The sequence below is a fragment of the Zosterops lateralis genome (assembly GCF_965231275.1).
Source record: "Zosterops lateralis genome assembly, chromosome: 3".
Lineage (NCBI taxonomy): Eukaryota > Metazoa > Chordata > Aves > Passeriformes > Zosteropidae > Zosterops > Zosterops lateralis.
In genome coordinates this window covers 30,223,012-30,245,225 of record NC_139764.1, presented here as the reverse complement: position 1 = coordinate 30,245,225, position 22,214 = coordinate 30,223,012, and the positions used below count along the sequence as shown (strand labels likewise).

Sequence of the window (22,214 nt, the reverse complement as noted above, 5' to 3'; positions counted from 1 at the left end):
TTTTTCTTGCCAAATTACCTGTTCAGGCTTGTGAGATCTTTGCACCGTGCCTGTGGAGTCAGAGCACTGGTCTCTGTTGTTTTTAATGCTAACATGTTTGCTGCTGCTTGTGGTTTTCACTGCTTATTTTATAAAAGAATTTGAGAGGAGCATGGAAGCATCATCACTTTTGAATGGTAACAAAATAAATTCAAGTAAACCAGTTTGGTCTTAAGTTTACCCTTTACTGAGTCAGAGAGGTCCAGTTCCTTCCTTTGATATTGTTCATGCAGCGAGAACAAAGTGAAATCAAGAGTTCCCTCGCATTGTGGTAAATCTACTGCAGCAGTCAGAAAAGCTACTGTTGTCTCCATTAAATTCTGCAGTTTGCTGAGGAGTGAGGGGCTCAGGGGTGAGGGGCATCAGCAGAGTGAGTGTGGCTGCCAGGTTGTGTCTTCTGCTTGCTTTTAGAGTCTTTTGGGGTACACCATGTTTTAGAGATGTCACTTGGATGCCTGTAGGATCCTGGCTGTCTCAGGAGTGACAGCTCTCCTCGACACCAGAGTTCAGTGTTCACTTTTGTCCTAAAGTGGAAAAAACTGCCATTAAAGTATTTCTAAAATACCTGGTAATGTTTCAGGTTTTACTGTTGTGACTGTTCATGGTTTGAAAAAAATACATATATTCTTTTGGAATGATCTAAAATGAAAATGACAACAGGTCACAGTTCAGATTTAACCTAATTTTTTTTAGGTTTTCACAAAATAAAAATTGGGTTAACCAGTGATCTTAAAGAAATATTAATAGTAAAACAACTTCTGCATGTTTCCCCCATCAATTCCTCAGGTGTATAGAAAATGCTGCTAAATTGCTTGTGTTCTGAACACAATTCTAAAGTTGCATAATCCCTCATTTTTATTTTTTTTCCAAGGACGGTGTAAGAAAAATTACCAGATTCCTGAGAATTAGTCACATCTTCATGGCTGAATACTGAGTACTATTTGAGCCAGATTCTGAGAATGCTAACATTGTCATCCTTTCATCTTTACTGGATCCTGCTGCATCTCTAAATTCAGTAGTTAGCGACTTTATTACCCTGCATACATGTGTGTATGCATATTGAATTTTTAGAGAGGAAGCCCTTTTCCTTGATGGAGGAGTGGTTTGGAAATGGGATAAACTGAAGGCACTTTTGGAAGTTGGCCGCTTTGCAGAGAACAAAATCTGAAACAATCCAAAAGAGAAACTGTGTAGATTCCTGGGAAAAGTTAAAATGCAACATACTTGACTGAGCCACAAGCAACAGATTGGACAAGGTCAGAGAACCAGGAATGGAAACAGTCCAGCTTTCTTACTCTGGAACATTACACAGGTATCATGAACATCTCTTGGATTCCCCAAAAAAGCCTTACTTAAAGGGGGATTTCAGATGCTGAAAAAGGTCATATTTGTGCATTAATCATTTTTCTCTCAGTTACTAGCAAGGAAAATACACTGCACTAAAACAGGGAAGAGAGGCAAAACAAAACCACTCAAAACCAAGCAACCACTGCCCTCCCTTTTCTTTCCCCACCTCCACCCCTCCAAAACCCCCACTAAAACTTTCTTCCCCAATACAGAGGCAACTTTCCTGCCTCTTCTGTCCTTGAAGTCTCTGGAGTAAAGGGACTAGTGCTGTCACACTGTAGTCAAGCAGATCTTTGGGAACTGTTGTACTTTTTAAAGAAAATTAAGTATGTAGTTCCCATTTCACATCACTTATTGGGGTTTTCTCATATAAGAATGCTTTGAGAGTTTTGAAACAAACCTGGATACAACTAAGTTTGATGATAGACTTGTCCAAGGCAGAGATTTTTGCAAGCTGTGTGGGATAATGCTTATGAAAATTGTAGGCCAATCATGGAGGAATGAGAAACAGAGCAGCCAAAACTTAGATACATTCATGAGGAAGCCTCTCCTGTCTGCCTCCACCCTTCTTACAGCTGACAGATTTTTTCATGACACTTCCCCCAGGTGTGAAATTATTCCTCCTTCTTCTGTAGGCTCACATGGGAGGATTATGGGAGGTCGACATTTTGAAAACTGGTTGGAAACTGAGGGAAAAAGTGTACTGAAGGCCAGATAGACCTGCTGCAAGACCTTTCTCTGCCCTCTTTGTGTTCAATTAGAATTGCCAAGCCTCACGCTGTAAAGCCCAAATGGAAAATTTTTTTGTAAGTCAAGTGATAAGGTTCCATGCTTTGTGGGAAGAGATAGGTGCACCATAGCAGATTTATGTGCAGGGCTATCAGTGGGCTGCACTACTGGTTGATTACTCCTAGTGGATTTAGCAGTTCAGGTTGTTTAATATGGCAGCATGCTTAGAATCTGCAAACCCCAGTGTACATAATGATAAAAACATGAGGGCCTAATTGCACAAATATGTTTTAAAAAGCCCCGAACGTTTTAGACTTTGTATTCTAAATAAGACTAATAATAGAAGGTGAAATAGGCACATGGAGAGTGAATAAAGTTTGTTGCCCAGGGTGACCCAGCAAGTCAATAGCAGAGCTCACAGTAGGATTTCTGAAAGCATTCACATATTGGAGAAAATTCTTTACAGGGAGAGACTCTGAGCTCACTGGTTTGCTTTAAATAAAAAGAACAATGGGAGGTTACTTAATTTGGGTATGTAAAGTACCATTAAAAGAAATGAGCTTTTTAATCTCAAAAGGGTAAAACAAGAACTGAAGGGCTATCCAAACAGATTAAAATGGGCAGCATAGCACATATTTTCTTTCATGTTAAACTGATAAACTGATGAAACCAGTTAGCAAAGGATGTAGCTGATACTTCATCCTTAGACATTTTCAGGCAAGGCCTTCCTTGGGGGACAAGTGTTAACCTTGCTCTACTTACTCAGTTCGATACAAGAGTAAGTGGGCAGCTTGCTGTGCCTTCCATTGACAGAACTGGATGGTTCTTATGCATTTGGAACTAAATTTCAAGAGCTAAATGAACAAGAATTATTCCGCTACCTTGAGCCACGTTCCAGGAGTTCTATCAGGCTATGCGAAATCTAACCCGAGCTCTTGCAAAGAAATTATTCAGACCTGAATAGTGAATGCTCTTGTATTCATAACTGAAAACAAAAAAAAAGAAAAAGGAGAGAAAAAACCAAAATAACCCAACCCCCTCCACCCCCCTAAATGAGCTTGAAGGGTTTGAATTATAATAATTTTTTTTCTAAGACCAAAACCGTAAATGACTCTGTGCTTCCTGTTTCCTCATGGACTAAAAGAGGAACATCCAAATCTCTACAATACAAGAAAGACTAAGTCTCAGGGCTGTTTTTTTTTTTTTGTTTTTTTTTTTTTTTTTTTTTTTTTTTTTTTTTTCCTAAATCCAGGAGATACTGGAAAACTTTCTGGATGTCTGAAGGAGTGAGATTTTTAAAAGGTGTAACAGGCATCCTTCATGTCAAATTCATTTCTAACATGTGAAACCTCCACATGTAATTCTGTTTAATGCAGTGCAGTAAATGAAAATAAATGCTAAAGAAAAATGCCACTTAACATGCAACATGCCCTGGAACATACGTTTTTCTTAGGGAGTTTTGAAGCTATATCTATTCCTGGTGTGCCACTTCTGGCTGGTGGACTGTGCCGTCTAACTTTTCAGGAACCATAATAATAGTAGTGGCTATTTTTGCCATTTCCTTTGCTGTAATCTCTGTATTCAAGATGTTGCATTCTGGTCTATCCGTTTCATGCAATATAGGTTGCCTGGCAGCATGTATAAAGGTATATAAAGCTACTAAATTTTATTTTACTTGTTTTTCTTTTTTTTGCGTTTAAACGTGGGTAGAGTGAACTATATCAGTTTTCTGTTCAGCTGTTCTTTTAACAAAGTGGTTTGTAGCTGACATCCGAGGAGTTTTGGAGTTGCTCTGGGTTTGTTATGGCTAAAGCTGTAGAGGAAGTCCAAGTGAATCACAGATAACTGTAGTCCTCAGGATAGTCGTTCTGTTAACAGAATTAGCTTCATTAATCTTTATAATCTAATGATTAAACAGAAGATAAAATATTAGAGCAACACAAAAACTGGGTTGGAAAAAACCCCTCAACATTATTAAATGGTATGTAAAAATCTTACTGTGTTACTTTCTAAATATAGGAAAAAGTAGAACCAAATAGAGAATATCTTAATGATATGTTTTCTTGTAGAAATAATTTTTTTTAGTTCCTCTGGCCATTTTTTTAGAGAGGCCCATAAGATAGATTGGTGGTTACATTTATTTTCAAATTTTTGAGGCATTTTTTACCAATTCTGGATAGTTGTTCAAGAAACTTAAATATTGTGGTGCTGTTCTTGAATTTATATTTTGAGGGGAGATTGCATGATTGAACATATCTAATATGAATAATTTTGTGTGCTTGAAACTGCCACATTTAGTGGCAAAATGCTTATTTATTACAAGATGTTAGAAATTCCCTTTGCCCTTAGAAAATGGGACTGATCTTTCTGTTTAGATATTGAACTGAGACTTGAGAGGTGCATTCAGTTCCCACACTGTTACAGATGTCCTCACTTCAACCTGCCCTGGGGCTCCTGTGTGTGCTCAATATAGGAAAGGACAAACTTATCTGCAGCCAGTTTGTGCAATCCTGCTTGCACTTGTGTGTGCCACAGAGTGTGAGGGCAAAACGAAGGCTTTCGTTCTAAGCTGAATAAGCTTTAGCAAGCTACTAAAAAAAAAAAAAAAAGATAGTTTTGTAAGAAGCTTGTATTTTATTTTCTTTAATTCTGTTTTTTGCTTTCAAATTTCTTCAGAACTTAACTTGATCAAAGTCTCTGAATCAATGTGATTCTTGGCAGGCTGTAAGGAGACATATTTCCAGAAAGGATGCTTTTGTTTAAATACTTGATGCCAATTCTGTATAGCCATTGTGGTTTGTATATCATGTGGTGTTTGTTTATTATAAGGTCAGTGTTTGTTGTAAAGAAACTCAAGTTACAGATACATATGTGAAAGGACATGGAGAATATTTGTGTAGAACATACTTTTTTTATTCCATCTTTATAACCCAGCAGAAGAACACAGATCTGTAATTTTTGAAGCTTGTATATTCATGTGTATTTCATCTTTGTGTTTGGTGGAGGAATTTTTTTGTAACTGGGGAACAAATATTTTCATGATATTTTTGTAATCTGCTCTCTTTTATAACCCAAATTTATTCCCTTTTTGCTTTTCAATTTCTTTCCTTGAAAATAGAGATCTATCTGTAGTGAACCTGAATGGGAAAGTAGGAGACACATTTTTTAAAATTGCATTTAAGTTACTAAAATTATCAATTGCAAGGATAACTGAACAGAGACTTTTTCTGTTAACAAATGACAAGCTTTCAACTCCCTAGATGAATAATCAAACCTCTTAAGTAAGTCAGCATGGTTTTGCTGTCTTGATCTAAAAACTGTTTTAAACTTATTTATTACTTTTTAAAAACTTGCCCCTTATGTTTGAGATAAAGCTGTCTGACACAGCTGAGATAGTAATGAGAAGCATTCTCAGATATAAGGAGGTTGTAAGAGGTTAAAAGAGGTTAATATTTCCAAAAGAAAACAGTTAGTATAATTTTTAGAGTAATTTTAGCTTAGCTTTGTTCTTGAAGTATTATTTTACTTTCTTTTGTTTCCTTGTGACAACTTCATGCCACGTCTGAGCTGTACATATAATTTTTGTCTCTGCATGTTCCTGTGTCTCCTTTCCTACATCCTTTATTCCTCTCATTCACGTGTGGTTTTAAATTGAAGATGTTTCAAACCCTGTATTATTTTATTTCTGCAGCTTTCTTTGGTTCTGCTCTCTTGAAGTAGTGTTCTTTGTTTCTTGCCTAGTAGTAGTCCACGGAGCTGCCCCTCTTTGGCGTTGCCTTGGAGCAGTTTGACCATCTGGGCAGGTCACAGAGTCCAGCCCTGTGACCTGCTTTGGGTGGCAGGGTGAGACTTGAAACAAAAACTCAATCGCTGTGTGTGGTGATGCAGTGCTGACAAGTTGATTACTAGCCAAATTTCATGAAAGGTACATTAAGGTAAACTGCAAAAGGAGGTCAGAGATTTTGTCGTGTTAAAAGTCCAGTTTTGCAGAGATACAGGAGCAGCTTGGATGCTAGGGAATTTTCAGGAAAGTCTTTATAGCTTCTAGAGGTGTTTTTTAAAAAGAAGATAGTGTTCATTTTCTGGAAATTTGAGGGAAATAACTTAGTCATTCGTAGGCAGTTTCTGAGATCAAAGGCACCTCTGGGCACACCCCTAGGGCTATCCTAATTGCATCTGCAGTTTCAGCCACTTTAGTTGAGGGTTGTGGAGAGAGGGACTCTCATTCATATCTAAATCAAATTGGCAAGAGAGAAGAGTAAAAATTTACCCAGCAGAGTTTTATTTCTCTCTGCTGATGCACTCTGGCTCAAAGCCGATGCTGATGTTGCACATCAACAAGCTACTTAAAAGTTCCAGCAAGTGTCGTTGAAGTACAGTTTGTCCATTTGCAGCATATTGATTCAAGCTGTTTACTTCCTAATGGAGGTTTAATTTCTGTTGTGAATGCAAGTGGAGAGTACATTGAACGTGCTTGCCTTTCTTATCTGGAAGGCATTTTGCCTTTCTTCCTGGGGAGCTGAACTGGATTCACAGCCATAAACAGTAGTGGTTGTTAAAATATTGGGGTTTTTTTAATTGGAACAAAACCTAGATATGAGTTTTGTTGCTAGCTGAAACAAAGCCAGCACAGCTCTACTTACAACTGACCCTGAGCTAGAGCTGAACTGAAGTGGATTCAATTCCCTGCTGCATTCTTGGCTCATTGAAGACTGGCTCATTGAAGACTGTAAGTCCAGTTGGACTTGTCTCAAAAGTTGATGAAAGGTATTGCACAGTAGTGTTTTAGAGACTGAAAATGTGAATCTCTTGTGGAAAGGGTCTGAGACTAATACTGAGGTGTCTGCCTAGTTTGGGCTGAGGTTTCATATATAAGATATTTATTTTCTAATATCCGGGAAGATCTTTGCTCTAAGGCAGATGAAAGCTTTACTCAAACCAGGTGTCATCGATGTTCCCAATGTTTGTTTTGAAATAGTTGATTCATAGGCAAGTTCCAGAGTTGTCTTTTTTTTTGTAGGTTTTGGATTTATTTTTTTTAATTGTGGTGGGTTTTTTGGTGTTCTTTTGTTTGGATCTTTTGGATGTTGTTGGGGTTTTTGAGGGATTTTTTTTTTTTTTTTTTTTTTTTTTTTTTTTTTTTTTGTTTTGTTTGGGTGTTTTGTTTTGGGTTTGTTTGTTTTGATTTGATTTTTGGAGTTTTTTCTTACTGAGGGCAAGAATAGTAATAACAGGACAAAAACTGAAGGGCAACTTAACATCATCTAATACCACCATCTTCTAGGACTTATTTTTATCCTGTCTTTGGAGATTATTTTACCTTGTTTAGGAAGAATTTTAATTCATACTGAATTCACAAAAAATGAATATGTAACACCAAAGTTTTGGCTCTTCCAGCTGTTAATTTCCCTGATTTGAGATCTAAAAATCAGCACAGTTATTTCCTTTATTCTTTGTACAGAAATGCTATATATATTGCCTACTGTATACTACCTTGAGTTCCCAGAGTATACATGGCAGGAGGAGAGTGCAAGAAAGGAGTATTTTGACAGTATCCTTTACTGGAAATAAGGAGTGTTGCTTTGGTATCTTAATCTGTAAGTCTTCAGGCAGAAATTCTTGCTTAAAAGACACCAGGAAATATGGGAAATACTTAAAGAATTAAGGAAAAAGTATTCAGTCCACCAAAATGGTTTTATCTGGCCAGGAAAACCTCCCAGTCAATCCATGTACTTACTTTTATACAGACACATATTTCATGATGGTTGTGCAAAGCATTGGAAAGTTGTCTACTCAGAGGACCTATTATTGTAATTTAGGAGAAACTCCAAATATCTGGTTCAAGTAATTTAGGAAAGGCTTCAAATATTATCATGTTTAGGTGATTTGTGAGACTGAACAAATGTACCACCTATGAGTTTGTCTTTGGCATATGAGCAAGTGCTTGTCTGAAACTGTACTGTGGTAAGATAATTTGATAGCCTTTATCAGTTTTGAACATGTAGTAATTGACTAACCACTATGTGCTACCAGTCCTGACTCCCTGCTCAGTGTTTTATTTCTGGGTGTAAGGTAACTTCCCTTCTGGTTGCAGTTCTGTAGCATAACTTTAAAAAAATGCATGTAAGCCAAGATAACAAACGTGTTTTAAATACTTTGTGACAGTTAATTATTTCCCTGTGGTTTGGAGAGTGCCACTGCACCTAGTGCATTAAGAAATACATTTTGAAAAGTGCTGTGATGAAATTACTGGATGGATCTTACCACACAATGCAATTCCCTTATTCTTAAATCAAATAACCATCTGTCTGGGAAACTGTTTTTGCTCAGAAAAGAAGAGTTTCTTTTCGTTCTTGAAATACATTTAGCAGATGTTTCAAGAGAATGGCTTTATGAAGGCTTTTGTTCAGTAGGTGGTTTTACTGTCTGTTCACTCAAAAAGTCTAGTTGGGCGTTGCTCAGCCAAACACAGCTCTTGCACATTGTACTTCACGTTGTCTATGGGCTTGTGTAGGTTCTTTGTATTTTATCTTCATTACCATTGCTAAAATAATGCCACCTCCATTTCTACTGTCGAGACAGTTTTAGTACAGTGAAAAAATACTACATAACTTTGGCTTATTCCCCTGTCTTCGTAAGGCTAATAATAGAACACATTTACATCATCAGAATAACTATACTGGGCTAAATAAGCCAACAAATAGCCCACACCTGTGTCTGGAACACTCATGCTAGTGAGTTTCCATTGACCTGTTCACATGCAGAATGCCTGGAATGGTTAGTCTAGGCAGCCTTATCTCTTAAGGTCATTGACTTATTTTTCTGTTCATGAAGAGATTTCTCTCATCGATTTATTTCCTTTGTCGTGAATTGTGATTGTAGGTGTTTAGAAACCCTAACCAGTTTATATCTATAAACTCTTAAATACAATAATAGGTAATAAATGCAATAATAGGTAATACCTTGTACATACTCTCCACCTTCTGAAGCTTTCAAAGAAGTAAAGACAATCTCTTCCTTGCTTCAGATCATGGACTCAAAAACTTGGGTTTATCCAGTGACCATGTGGTGATGCCGCTTGATGCCTTTGCAGTTGTTTTTACTGCTCTGCCCCAATTGTCCAGGTTCACTTTCTGGATTCTACAAGAAAATGAGCCCTGAACACCCTGGGCTCAGCACAGTGGTCTGTAAAAGTTGTTGGTCCTTCTAATACATAAAAATGAATATGTTACTTCTGACAGCAGATGTGCTAGTGCTCAAACACATATGTATATGTCACTGTGCATTCAAAAATGCTCCTTCTTTGGTGTCTGGGAGGCTTTAGGCACAACAGATCGTGAAAGACCAAGATCATATCATATGTGATTCAGGACACAACTGAGCATCAGTACATGCTTTCTTAAGTAATGGAAGGATTTTTGTTTTAGGATTGGTTTCTGAATACTGTGGGTTATTTCAGCTGAATCTTGTTTCTCCCTGGCAGCTGCTGTTCTGTATTATGTCAGTGCATGTGTCTGTCACTGAAAAGTGTTTGATGTTTTCTGTAGATCATACAAGATGTTTGATGGTTTTTTGTTGACTTTTGAGTATGAGTAAATAATTGATAGAATACCCCTGTGGCCAAAATTTCTGATCCTTTATATATATCACTGTGGTCAATTACAATGCATCAAGCTGTTACGTTTCTCTCTAATTATAATAATCAAATATGTAATGTTCATAATGAAAGGCAGATTCGTAAACATTGTAGTAGTGCACTGACTCCAAATTTTCCTGCTGCCTTTGCCAGAAGAGCAAGAGCCTGGTGGGGTGAAAAACATCCTGGACATAAATGGAGATTCTAAGAAAGTTTTCTCAGTATGTTTTCTAGGTAATTTATTTTAAAAGTCAAGTTTACTCAAGTAATTAATGATGTAATGTGTAAAATTCTTAATTTTCAGATACTTATTACTAAATAACATTTGCTCAGCTATTTTGCTGACTGTATGGAGCTTACTGCAAACCTGTTAATTACAGATGAGCTTGATAGGAATTCAGGTGTAAATGCTGGGGCAAGTTTTCAAGTTTAATCATACATCTGGCTGTTCCTTTGGTCAAGAGTTAGCTTCTGTTCCAATAATCATGGTGGGTTTGAAAGTTTTTAAATTACTTGGGCTGCAGTCATTTTAGCTATATTGAAAAGTATCACTGTTAATGTTTTATTTTCTATTAAATAAATTAAGATAGGTACTCTGTTAGATATTTGAATTGAAGCGCAAAAATCTTGTGGCTAAAGAACAAAAGACCAGCACAGACTTTCCAGTCATTTTCTATTAGATTCTAACTGTTCTGATTTTCTTATGCATTTTCATGGAAATAATATTTACCAAAACTGGTAAATACCTCTAAAAACAACAGACAGAGGAACCACCCTCTTTCAGCCTTTGCAGCTATCAGCACTTTAAACACAATCTCTTCCATTCTTCTTTCAGAGAAGTTGTGCATTCAACAAGAAATTTTGTTATGCTACACTCAGGAGGGGTTAAACCATACTGACTTCCCAGGTCTGACATCAATCAAATAACCATCTGCAGTGACAGATCATGTGCTTGGAGGTTTATATTTTAAGCTACCCAAATATCAGATAATCCTAGAACATCACAAGAAGAGGTGCAAAGCAGGTTTTGTGATGTAATTCTTTCTGTTTCTGTGGCTTATACAGTCCATTTAGGTTTATACTGTTGCCAAAATCCTCAACAGCTTTAGGTTTGCAGAGGTTTTGCTGTGTTTCATGTACTGTCTAGCTAAGGAAAATCAGAGTAAAACTTACTCAGCCTTTCTGCTTTTAGGAATTTCACTAATGAAAAATGCATTTGTCCACTCATTTTTTTATTTCAGATCTGGATTTATGTCAATGACTGTCCTTAAATTTCTCTTGAGACAAGTTGACTTTTAAATAATTACAGTGCACTAAATCTCAGGTGGCATCCTTGTGTGGGAACATAGGTGCCTGATGGACTCTGTTATGCCAAAGGAAACCCTATGGCAGTGGGGCTCTGAGCCATGAAGACAGTGGTTTGTCATTTGCTTACAACAAATGGTCTCAGTTTGTGCCATAGAGTATGCAAAATCTGTGCTGATGCTGTCAAATGGAGTGAAAAGAACACCCCCAAATGCTGATGGAATTATTCAGGCTGTACGTAAAATGTTATTCATATTCAAATATGATGCATCAGTGCAACACAAATATTTCCGTAGCATATTCTAAACTTCCTCGTCCTTTTAAGATTAGAGTGTATTTGGTTTCCTTAGAAAATCTTTGTCTATGAGAATTCTCTTCAAGTTTTATATTTTTGGGGGTGGGAAATAATGCCTTATACCTGAGAGGAGGAAAATGATGAACTTCTAGCCAAATATAGGGCTCAGTTTTCCAGAACACTTAGGAGTTAAAAACTTGCAGAAACAAACCTTGAGGAAAAGCTGGACCATTTTCACAATATTCTGCATAGTTTGATTAAATTTTGCATTACTCCAGATTAATTATGATCCATTGAAAATGCTGCAGAGAAATATTTCAGCATACTTTAGTTTGGTATTTTTTTTACTGATGAGTATTATCTGAATGAAAAAGAAAATAAATTGCATCCTGGGTCTGTACCCATTAAAGTTGTCTAAAAAAAGGTTTAAAGAAAGTTTTTGGTTGTGTTTGATACTGCTGGACGACAGAATGTATATTGCTTGACAAAGTGAAGCCTAACTGAAGAATAGGAGCAGTGGTCCATTGGGCAGTCTGGGCCTCCAGAGACCAGAGTTCAGTTCTTGTTTAGCCATAGGCTTCTTGTATGACTTGCCAGAAAGTAATTTAATCTAGCTTGTGCCTTTGGGAGTATCCCATTTTGCATATGGGGAACTGTCTCAGAAGGGTGTTGAAAATAAAATCCATTAATGACTGTGAAACTGTATAAATGCCTTCAATATGCTGAAGCTTGGCCTTGGTTTCAACATGGTTTTTTTTCCACTGAAAGTATGTCTGGTTTTATGGATGGTTGCCTTTTGTTCCCTGAAACAGGCTACTAATAGGTTTTATTCAGGCCTGGAGTTTTTGATTATCTGTGCTGCTTTCCAGCAACAATTGTACTCATCTCAGTATGCTACCACATGTTGTTATTTGAACAATATAGAAGTTGTTTAAATTACCTTTTTAATTAATGTTACTTGCACATGCTAAAATTGTATTTCAACAAAAGTCACAGCAACAGCATGGGTCAGTAACAGATTAAAATATTTTGGTGATCAGAGATTTTGCTCAGTGGCAGTTGTTACATCTTTTGCTGCATGTGGCAAATGCGGTGTATGTGTGCAAGGCACGTATTTTTCAATGTGTCTTGCTTACATCAAAGCTGCTCTTGTATCAACTCCTCTGTCCCATCCCTAGTTTGCATCTTGCCTTGTTCCCTGTTTCCTTTTGAACAGTAATGTCTTTTTTAGATGTTCCCTCATAAGTTCTCTCTGCACGTATAAAAGCTAGGCTGCTTTCAGAGAGAAGCATTTTTAGTCAAAGAGAAGGATCAGAATCAGAATTGCCATGATCAAACCATTTCCATTGTATTCAAGGATGCCTGTTCTATTCAGCTGAATTTGGCCAGTCATTCTGTTTCTGGTTACATATGTCTAAGGGCATTTCACATGTGATAACTTTCATGGCATTCTGTCAAAAATGCATGGGAACTTTAGATTTTGCTGTATGCATCTTTTGTTACTTTTTTATAAAATGACATTGCAGTATCTAAGTATAGCTTAATGCACAGATTGAAAAGAAAAAACGTGCATATTCTAGTCATCTATTTTGGAGGTACTTATGCCATTATGTTTCTAGGCATTAAATTAGACATTTTTAATAAATAAGATGGAATCAGTCTTTTTTTCCTCTGTTTGGCTTGATACATGAAAGACTTAAGAAGAAAAGATGGATTCTATCAGTCTAGGGTCTTCTGCTTTTGCTGGAGTGTTCATTTCATGTGTAAAGTCAACTGAGACAGCTGAGCTGCTGGCTTCTGGCAAAGGTACTAATTCATATGACGGATAAGACTATCAGTGCAAGTACTCACTGAAATTAAATGTGGGTATTTCATAAATATCTAAAATCTAAAAATAATATATTCATTTCAATCTTACTGGCATTAGAACATATGAAGACTGAAACATGCTTTCTTTGTAAAAGAGACTTCAGTTTATAAATAGTTCATTTTTCTTAGAGCATCAGCAAAATTTCCAATTCAAAATCACTAAGCATCTTTTCTAATAAAATGTAAATTGAAACAGTCCACTTGCTGGGTAATGGAAACTTGGTTTCAGGCCTCCAGTCTTTTTCCTGAGTTGCTTCCAATGCTGTTTGTAATTAAAGGGGCAGAACAGAGACTTTGTGATTGTGGTCAGTAACTTGTCCAGATGCCTGATTTTTCTGTGGGGATGATGTTGGGGGGTTTCTGTGTGTGCGTGCACACTGGGATTTGAACTGCATAAAGTATTTTACTGAAAGCTTAACCAAACAGTGTATAGTGCTGATACAAACAGAGCATTAGACATGTCTGTCTTTAATACAGCCATCTGTTGAGTGCTATAGCAGTTTTTCAAAAGCCTCCCTCAGCATAGACATCAAAGTCTATCCATGCACCTGTGCTTCTGATCTTCTAATATTTTTCTTATTTAAAAATGGCAAAGGGAGTGGAGCGGTATTTCAAGATCAGCAGCTTTATTTAAAACAAAACACAAAAAGCCAAAAATCCCGAAAAAACTCCCTCACAAAACTCATGCTGACAATTCAGGAATATTTAAAAATGTATTTTTTGGATATTCAACACTATTATTTATAAAAAACCCAACACCCACGCTTTCATTTTCCTCTCCCTTGAATAACCCCTGGCCTTGTTAACACTGTTTCCTGACTGGTCTATTTACAATGCAGCTGCTGAGATAATTTTCTTGATCCCTTGGTCTGATGACATCAGCAGAACCTGTGAACTCTTCTCCCAGCCCTCTCTTGAAGGACAGTGGTCAGTGGAAGGAGGAGCTTGCATCATCTTGGTATATTCAGCAACCATGTCATGAAAGAGAGGGATAAACCTCTCCTGTAAAGTCCTCTCAGGTGCTGAGAGAAGAGTGGAGACAAAACCCCGTGGGGCTTTCCCAGCCACTGAATGTAGGCTGGCAAAGCCTGGCATAGCCGGGGTGCTCTGCTGTCCACTTATTTACGCTGATTTGTGAAGACCAACAGGCTGGTCTCCTAAGTTCTTAGTGTGAGTTGGTGATCTCCTGCTTCTCACCTCCTGCTGGCCTGGGGCTGTACCCCAGTGTCCCTTGTGACAGGAGAGGGTCAGCTGAGTGCCGTTTGCTGGCCTGGGGAGGCCAGGCCATGTTCCCCTGCTGTGGCAGAGGAGGCTGCAATGAGGAGGGAGAGGAGAGCGCGGCTCCTAGCCGTGACCTCTGCCTGGGGTTGCCTCAGAGCAGCAGAAGCATTGTGCAAGTTCCAGGGTTTCTGCTGTGAGAGCAGAACACACATCCCTGCCTGGTGCCTACTTGACCACCTGCTCCTGCCTGCAGTGGTGTGAAACAGGACACGTCCTGGAAGACAAAGCCCCTTGCAGTCTTAACTGTGTGGTTTTCCTACTAAAATAGGTTGAAAATACAGTATTAACGTGCACAACATCACATCGCTTAGTCCCTGAAATCATGTGGCAGTGACTGCTATGTTACAGCAGAAGCTACTGATTACATAATATTTTATTTACAGTTTTATTTTTGAGAGATGTGGGGCAGCAAGGATAGTTTTTAATTTGTTGTATACCATTAAGATACCCAAATCCAGCAATAGTTAGATTTGCTGATGAAACTTGTGATAAAATACAGGAAGATCTTCATTCTGGTGCCTAAACTTACTGGAGCTTATTCTCACACCCTGTGAAATCTTGGAAGTGCAGCAGCTTGATACTGAGCACCTGTATTTCATGCTGAGTGAAAGTGATCTCCTCATGGGTCAAGACTGCTTAAAATCCACCAGAATGGTGCAGAAATAAACAAATTCGGTGTTTCAAAAAAAGAGGATAAAGCATGTATTTCTTTCTCCCAGTGGCGATACAAAAGGAGTATTATAAACACGTGTTAACCGGCTGTATGAGCTGTGTGTGTTCATTTCCCTCATTCTGTGACCAGAGCTGATCTGTCTTGCTGTCAGTGTTGTTTTCCACATTTGCATATCTGGGTTCAGTATAAATTACAGTTAAAAAGTTGCTCAATTGTGGCACTTTTTGGCTTTCTTAAAAATAGTGGTGCAAATATATGATCAGAACAGTACATTATATATATGAGATGTAAAATTCACTGAGCTCAAACTTTCCAAGCATGCTTACTTCTTTTTTATTCCAGTGAAGGTGCAGGGTCCTCAACACCTCTTTGCAAAAGTAGGCTCTGTTGGTAGAGAATGTGTCCTGCCTACACCTTGATTTCGTGAAGTTTGGAAACTTCTTGTTTCCTGAATGTGCAGTCACTTGCTTTGGGAACGATTCTAAATTTGATTTTTTTTTTTTTTCTTTTTCTCTTCTTGATTACAGATTGACTTGGAGCCAGAAGGGAGAGTGTATGTCATCATAGACCTTTCAGGATCGTCAGGTGAAGGTAGGGACTTTCAATATTTTATCTTATTCTTTTGTGAATGGAATCTCCACGAGTCTCTGCAAGTGTTGAAAGAAGTGTGTGCTAATATCATCAAATCTGTATAAGCTTAAGTTAAAATGAACACCTTTTGTTCTCTGCCTTTGAGTCAATAAGCAGTTGCTCTTCATCTTACCTTGTTAATCACTGATGGTAACAATACCAGCTAAAATTACCAGATTTTATTAGTATTGATTTCTGAAGGAAACTTCCTAGTTCTTTAATTTTTGGAGGAATACTAACCATTGTGTAGGTAGAAAGGATAAGATGTCAAAGATGAGAGACGGGAGTTTATTTGCTTTTTAAATTATTCTAATATTTGGTTTTTTTCCATTTCAAGTAAAGGAATAATCAGAACATTGTAATTATATGAGGTGTTTTCATTTTTTTGACACAGCAGTTACATGTTGGAAAAAGCCCCCAATATGGAAGAGAAGTATCTATTACATTCTTAAGAAAAATTCTAAAAATAATTTTCTGCTACTTACTTTAAACAGAGTCAAGTGATATATGGTAGGAATAAGATAATTTATAGAGAAACAAATCTGTGTGTCTTAGTCATGCACTTGGTGTCAGCCTGATCTGCCAAAATGGCCTAGATGATTGATTATCTTAAGTTGTGTCCAGCAATCAGCTTTGATCAGCTTCCCCCAGTAGCTCATGGAGTTCAGTTAAATGAGGTTATCGTCAGTTCACAGTACATGAAGAAGATTCACATGAGCCCTGACAGGAGCTGAAACTAAAACTGTATGAAATGAAATTATTTTGCCTGGCACAGTGGAGAAATAGCAGAAGAGCATGTTTATCTTCCTCTTCTTTGTAATGAATTGCTGCACTCTGACCAGCTACTAGCAGTAGCTTTCAAAAACACACATTGCTATAAATCCTGAATTTTAAAAACAAACTTTATCTTATAGCCTCTTTTTTACCCACATACCTACACGATATGCTTTACCACTTTTTCTTCCTGCACATTGAAGAAAATACCAATTAGATAGTAGTTTCCACATATCTTTCTGACTGGCATGACAATGATCATCTGAAATGTGGTTAAAGGCATTGGTGTCATTCTGTCATAGGGCAGGTAGATGTTCTTCTAACCTTCCACTGATAGCTAATTGACGCCCAGCTGAGCCTGCTGTTACTGTTTCATCCCCAGATGCATTTAATCAAGTATGTCAGACTGTCCAAGGGGAGGAAGAATGGTGTGTTATGTGCTTCTTCAAAAGTTGTGTAAAACTCTCTGACCTTCTACACAGGAAAGGAAAAGAATGGTTATCCTAATGTCTCCTTTATTATGTGGTGCATTACCCTGTGACACATGAAAGGTGCTTGGAAAGAAATTCGTGTCACTACAGTAGCATTGGAGGGGAGCACACAAATGGAAACAGGCTAGTGAGGAAAACAGCTTATGAAATGCTTGTGGGAAGCCCTCAGGAAGACCAAGAGGATTTGGCTGACGTGAATTTGGTAGAAATTAGAGAAGTTGGTAAACTTACAAAATGTAATAGAACTGGTATACTTTTTGAGCTTTCCCAGGCAATTAAATAACTGTAAAAAAGTGTTGTGTAGAAGTATTGCGAAATTGTCTAGGAGGGTTCCAGTTTTATTCACAAAGCAAAGCAGACAAGGTTTGTAGAACTGTTTGTAAGCCATTTTGATAGTGTCGTTAGTAATACTATGAAATCCTATTATTGGATTGTTTTATTAGGACTGTGGCCTAAATAATTTTGGCTATTTAGTTATGTTATTGAAGTGCCTAGTTTAACGTAACAACTGTGTGCATCCTTGTGTAGTGAACAGAAACACTTAGACCACATGGGAAGTAGCTTATTCTACATGTTTCAAAAATGCCTCTTTCATTTTATGCACATGTACATATATATGTAAATAAAGATAATGTATCTGAGAGGTATTTTATGAATTTCAATTGGCCAGTTCATTATAGTTGATCTGTATTTCTTGAATATTAAAGGAGTATGAAGTTATACTAGGTGCATCGCTTTTGAGTGGCCAGGGTTGATTGAAATGATTGCTTCTCCTGACCAAATTTCTGAACCAGGATCTTGTTTTTTTGTACTCCAGTCATCACTGTGAATAACAAGAGTACATAGTATTCTTTTCATGATGCACAAATAGGTATCACTATTTCACCTGGAATTTTGGAGGGGGGAAATTGGCAATTTATGAAAACAGAAATACTCATAGCAACTATTTTAACTGGAGGAAGCAATCAAGTTGCATGTTTCTTTTTACCTCCAAAATTGTACTGTATACTCACCAACCACTCTTGTCTTATAATGCTGTGTACTGAAAATTGGACTTGTTTCTCCTATGTGATATAAGCAGGTTTCTAGTTACCAAAAGTCAGTAATGTAGCTTCAGTTATCTGGCACTCCTAAAAGCTTTGTCAGACAGATATCCAAGTCCTCTTTTGGTATAATTGACTTAAGATTAGTTCAAACCATTATTATGAACAAAGAGCATTGTTCTCTACTGTACTGCCTCTAAAAGGTAAAAGTCCTAATTTTCCAAGTGAGCCCTTATGTGAGTAAATTGGTATATAAATTGAAAGTAAGCTTATGTTGTTACCATATACCTCTTAAAATCCAATTTCCACTTAGTCCCAGCTGCCAGATTGCTTATCTATCTGCACCATTTGCATTTGTATGGCAAAACAATGAAAACAGTTCATTGTTATAAGCTGACTTCCTCAACAAAAGCACACTGTTTCTCCTCCCCCCCCATGTCTAAACTGAATCATTCATGGACTTGTGTGGCTTAGGTGTGCAGAACAGATGGAAATCTGTTTACAGGCAGGTAAAGAGTACTTCTGCCTGTCCCAAAGCAGAGACAGATTTGTTGAGAGACCAGTATCAGCATCTGATCGATATTTTTACATCGAGCTATAGAAAGAACAGTAGAGTTGCTGGCTTTGCTACTTGAAGTTTCCAATGGATTATTCAGATTTCAGTGAATTTAGATTTGTTCTGAAAAAAAAAAAAAAAAATCTTGAACTTGCTTCCATTCAGTTCTTTACAGCAGAAAAAGATTGGAAAACAGAAAAGCTAAAGTCTGAGAAGTGGAAAGCAAGCTACATAAAAGCCCTTATAAGAACAACAACAAACACAAGAGGAGTGTTTTTATCATCACTTTTTTACACTAATCTTCTTTTGGAGCCTCCTTATAGTTTCTGAGTGTTTACTTCTGTACTGATAGGGATGGTGAGTAACTCTTTATTTTAGCAATCTTCTGTAAATTCTGTAGTAGGAACTGTCCAGCCCACATACTGAAAGAAAATGCTAAATAAACTGCTTGTCACAGAGAAGGTGATGTTCTCAAAAGTTAAAATTTAAATTTTTATGCTCAAGCGTGAAGGTTTCCATATTGTGCTTCCAAATCAGTTCTGCAAAATAGTTTACCATTTTGGTGATGTTGACATAGGCAGAGAGTGAGAAAACAGCTCTTTAAATAAAGTCTTTTTAATTCTCCATTTGAACCTATGTAAGCAGTATTTCTGTAACACCTGTGAGTCATGTCTTTACACTTTCTTTGCCAAAATTGATCTGCAGAGTTATTTACCTTCTGTAGATTTACTTTATTTAAAATAGGTCTCTGCATTTAGAGTAAATCTATATTTGTTTTCTGTGAATGGAAGCAGCTGCGTCAGTGGAACCTTCCCAAATATAGATATGCACTGAGGTGTCTATTCACAGCCTAAAGTAAATGCAACAGTTATTCTGTAACAGTTAACTGCAACAGTTAATCAGTAAAGTTCTATTTATAATTTTTTAAAATAATTTTAATAGTTTGGTTGGGTTTCTTTTAGTGTTTTTAAGTGTTTAAGGAACTGCCTGCCCAAAAACTTTAAGGGATATTTCAAAAACAATTCCTTTGGTCAAATAAACAAGTGTGACTTCTTGAAATCTGACGCACAGTATGAATTGGAATTTGTTACATAGATTTCTAACATATACATTAACATAATTTGGTGCATAGATATGTACTGTGCCATATGCAAACACATACCATGTTTAAGCATTTCTGATACCTTGCTTTTGGGACACCAAATCAAAATGTGGGTGGCTGCAGTTGTTATTCTACCAGAATAGTTTGTCTGTCTTGCAAAACATGTAATCAGTCAATTCTGCTATTAAGTAAACATTTGGTGACTCCCCTTTATGTATGCACTTAGAAGAAAAACAATATTTATAGTGGTCTGGTGTTTGTAAAAAGGAATTAGCTTGGAAAAGATCCATTGTATTTATTCTCTTACTTTGCAAACTGGATCTAATGCACAGGTTTTTAGTCTTGTATCTTGAACTTCTGCCTGGGCTATGGGGAAGGCTGTGTCTATGTATCAGTCTGTCAGTGAACAGGAGGCTCTGCAAGACTTGCTGCCTTATTAATTTTTTCAGTGCTGCTTGTTGTGCAAGGTCATATTGATTTTCTATATTAATTCATGTTTCTCTGGGGTATGCAGTATGTCTATACTGAAGTGCACTCACTGACTGTTTTATCGACATTCTTTGGCAGTGACTTTACTGCCAAATTTTTTCATATTTTTCTTGTAGCTCTTATAGAGCTTTGTAAGTCAAGGTTTTTTTGAATTATTTGAGAAGTACTTACGAGCTCCAGTGTAGCTGATTAAGATCCAAATGCAGGCTAAAGTTTAAAACTTGGCTAATACAATGACACAATGATTTGATTTACAAACTGGAGTAACAGATGGCCAGCAAGTGGGTAAGAGAGGTAAATTGCCTGAGGAATGATTAAAAAACATTTTCAGCAAAGTCAGTTTTATATGTACTGAAAGACAGGTGCTTCTATATTTAACAGCTTGTGCCCTGCCTGCTGCATTTGTCATTGAAGGTGTCTTCTTTCTTTGGAATTACAGCTTTATGTGGGACACAAACATATAGAGTTTCTTGCAGTAGCTTTCTGCCAACTTAGGAATTAAGCTACCATTTGAAATATGTCAATATTGAATCAACTGTGAGGAACTTCAGAATGACCTTGACATGTTAGGTTTTTTCATTAACTGTTAATTATAGGTAATATGTAATACAAATTTAAGAACTATTCAAAACTCTTCTTCTATCTTCTATGTCTAATCAGTTGTAATGATCATTCATCATTGTTAGATGTTGCAATTTGCACCATGGATTTGTCTTTTGTTACAATCACAGATGCCCCATTTTTGAGTGGGCAGTTGAATTCCAATAAAATACCACGGCTTCTAATACATTCATCTTCAGATTCATCTGCTTATAAGATACTAAAGTTGCACAAGATGAAGAACATAAGGTGGTATTTTACAATAAAGCCTGCTAGCTGAAGTCATGGTATTTTGTGAACGGAAAACATTTTGTTTACATTTATTATCTGGCCTTTCGCATTGAACTAGCAAAAAAAAAAAAAAAGTCCTTAGAACAATGACTGCATCAGGTTATGTAATTCAAAATATACGAATTTGTGAGAGGTTTTGTTCTTAGCTCATTTACTTCAAGGCTCTCAGGTTTGCAAATACGGTTATTGCTGATTGGTGTGTCAGGACAGAAGTTCTGTATGAAAAAAGTATTAGTAGAAGCAGCAGAGAATGATTCTTAATGCCATTTTTGTGTCCCATACTTGATAGGTCTGTAATATAGATAGTTTGTTAATCAAAACATCCAGAGGATTTGTTTCAGGCATTCAACTTCAGTAGAACTGATACAGCAAGAAAACTTGTGTTTCTGTTCCATGTTGTAGCATCCTTTTGCAAAAATCTGTTCATAGAAAATATCCTACAGGATAAAAACTTTTCCTGCAATTCCTGATGTAGCCCTTTGCCAGTGCTTTTCCTTGAAGTACTTGTAGTTGTCATTGTCATCATCATTAATTATGCTTCTTGTGCTATAAGGGCTCAGTGAATGAGGTCTAGTTGTGCTAGGCACTGTTTGAACAGAAAACAGTGGAAGGTGCTTAATCAGAAATCTCAAAGCCTAAATCAGGGAGCATTTTTGCTTGGTTGTTTCAGGAATTTGTGTTACTGAAGAGTAGTGGTTTCTTTCATTAATATCTTCAATAGTAAATACAACTTTGAGAGGCTGTTTGTCAGTTCCTCCTAGCCATCAGCTGCTGATCTTGGGGTGCTGAACAGGCAGGGAAAGAATTCTTGGGTTTCTTCAGAATTTATGTTATTGACTCAATAGATAGACCTGAATATTCTTCTGGTAGGTGAAGAGCAGCTCACCTTTCTTTATGGAAACATTTCTCGATTTCTCGGAAACTTTCTCAGAAGTTACACATTTTTCTTTATTTCTGCTGATTGATCTCTTCATCAGGATGTATTTCTAGTCCATCTTTGCTGTTCCTCCTGGCAGTACCATCTCTCTCTAAAGTTTCAAGTTAATCACCAGCATTTCACTGCA

At 37.1% G+C, this 22,214-nt stretch overlaps 1 protein-coding gene across 1 annotated transcript in view; it reads left to right on the top strand.

Moving 5' to 3' along the window:
* PRKCE (protein kinase C epsilon) overlaps window positions 1-22,214 on the top strand; it is a 283,512-nt gene that overhangs the window by 83,492 nt on the left and 177,806 nt on the right. The window contains exon 2 of the mRNA XM_083855960.1: window positions 15,702-15,765. Coding sequence (XP_083712086.1) covers window positions 15,702-15,765 — 64 coding nt within the window. The remainder of the gene's footprint in view (window positions 1-15,701; window positions 15,766-22,214) is intronic.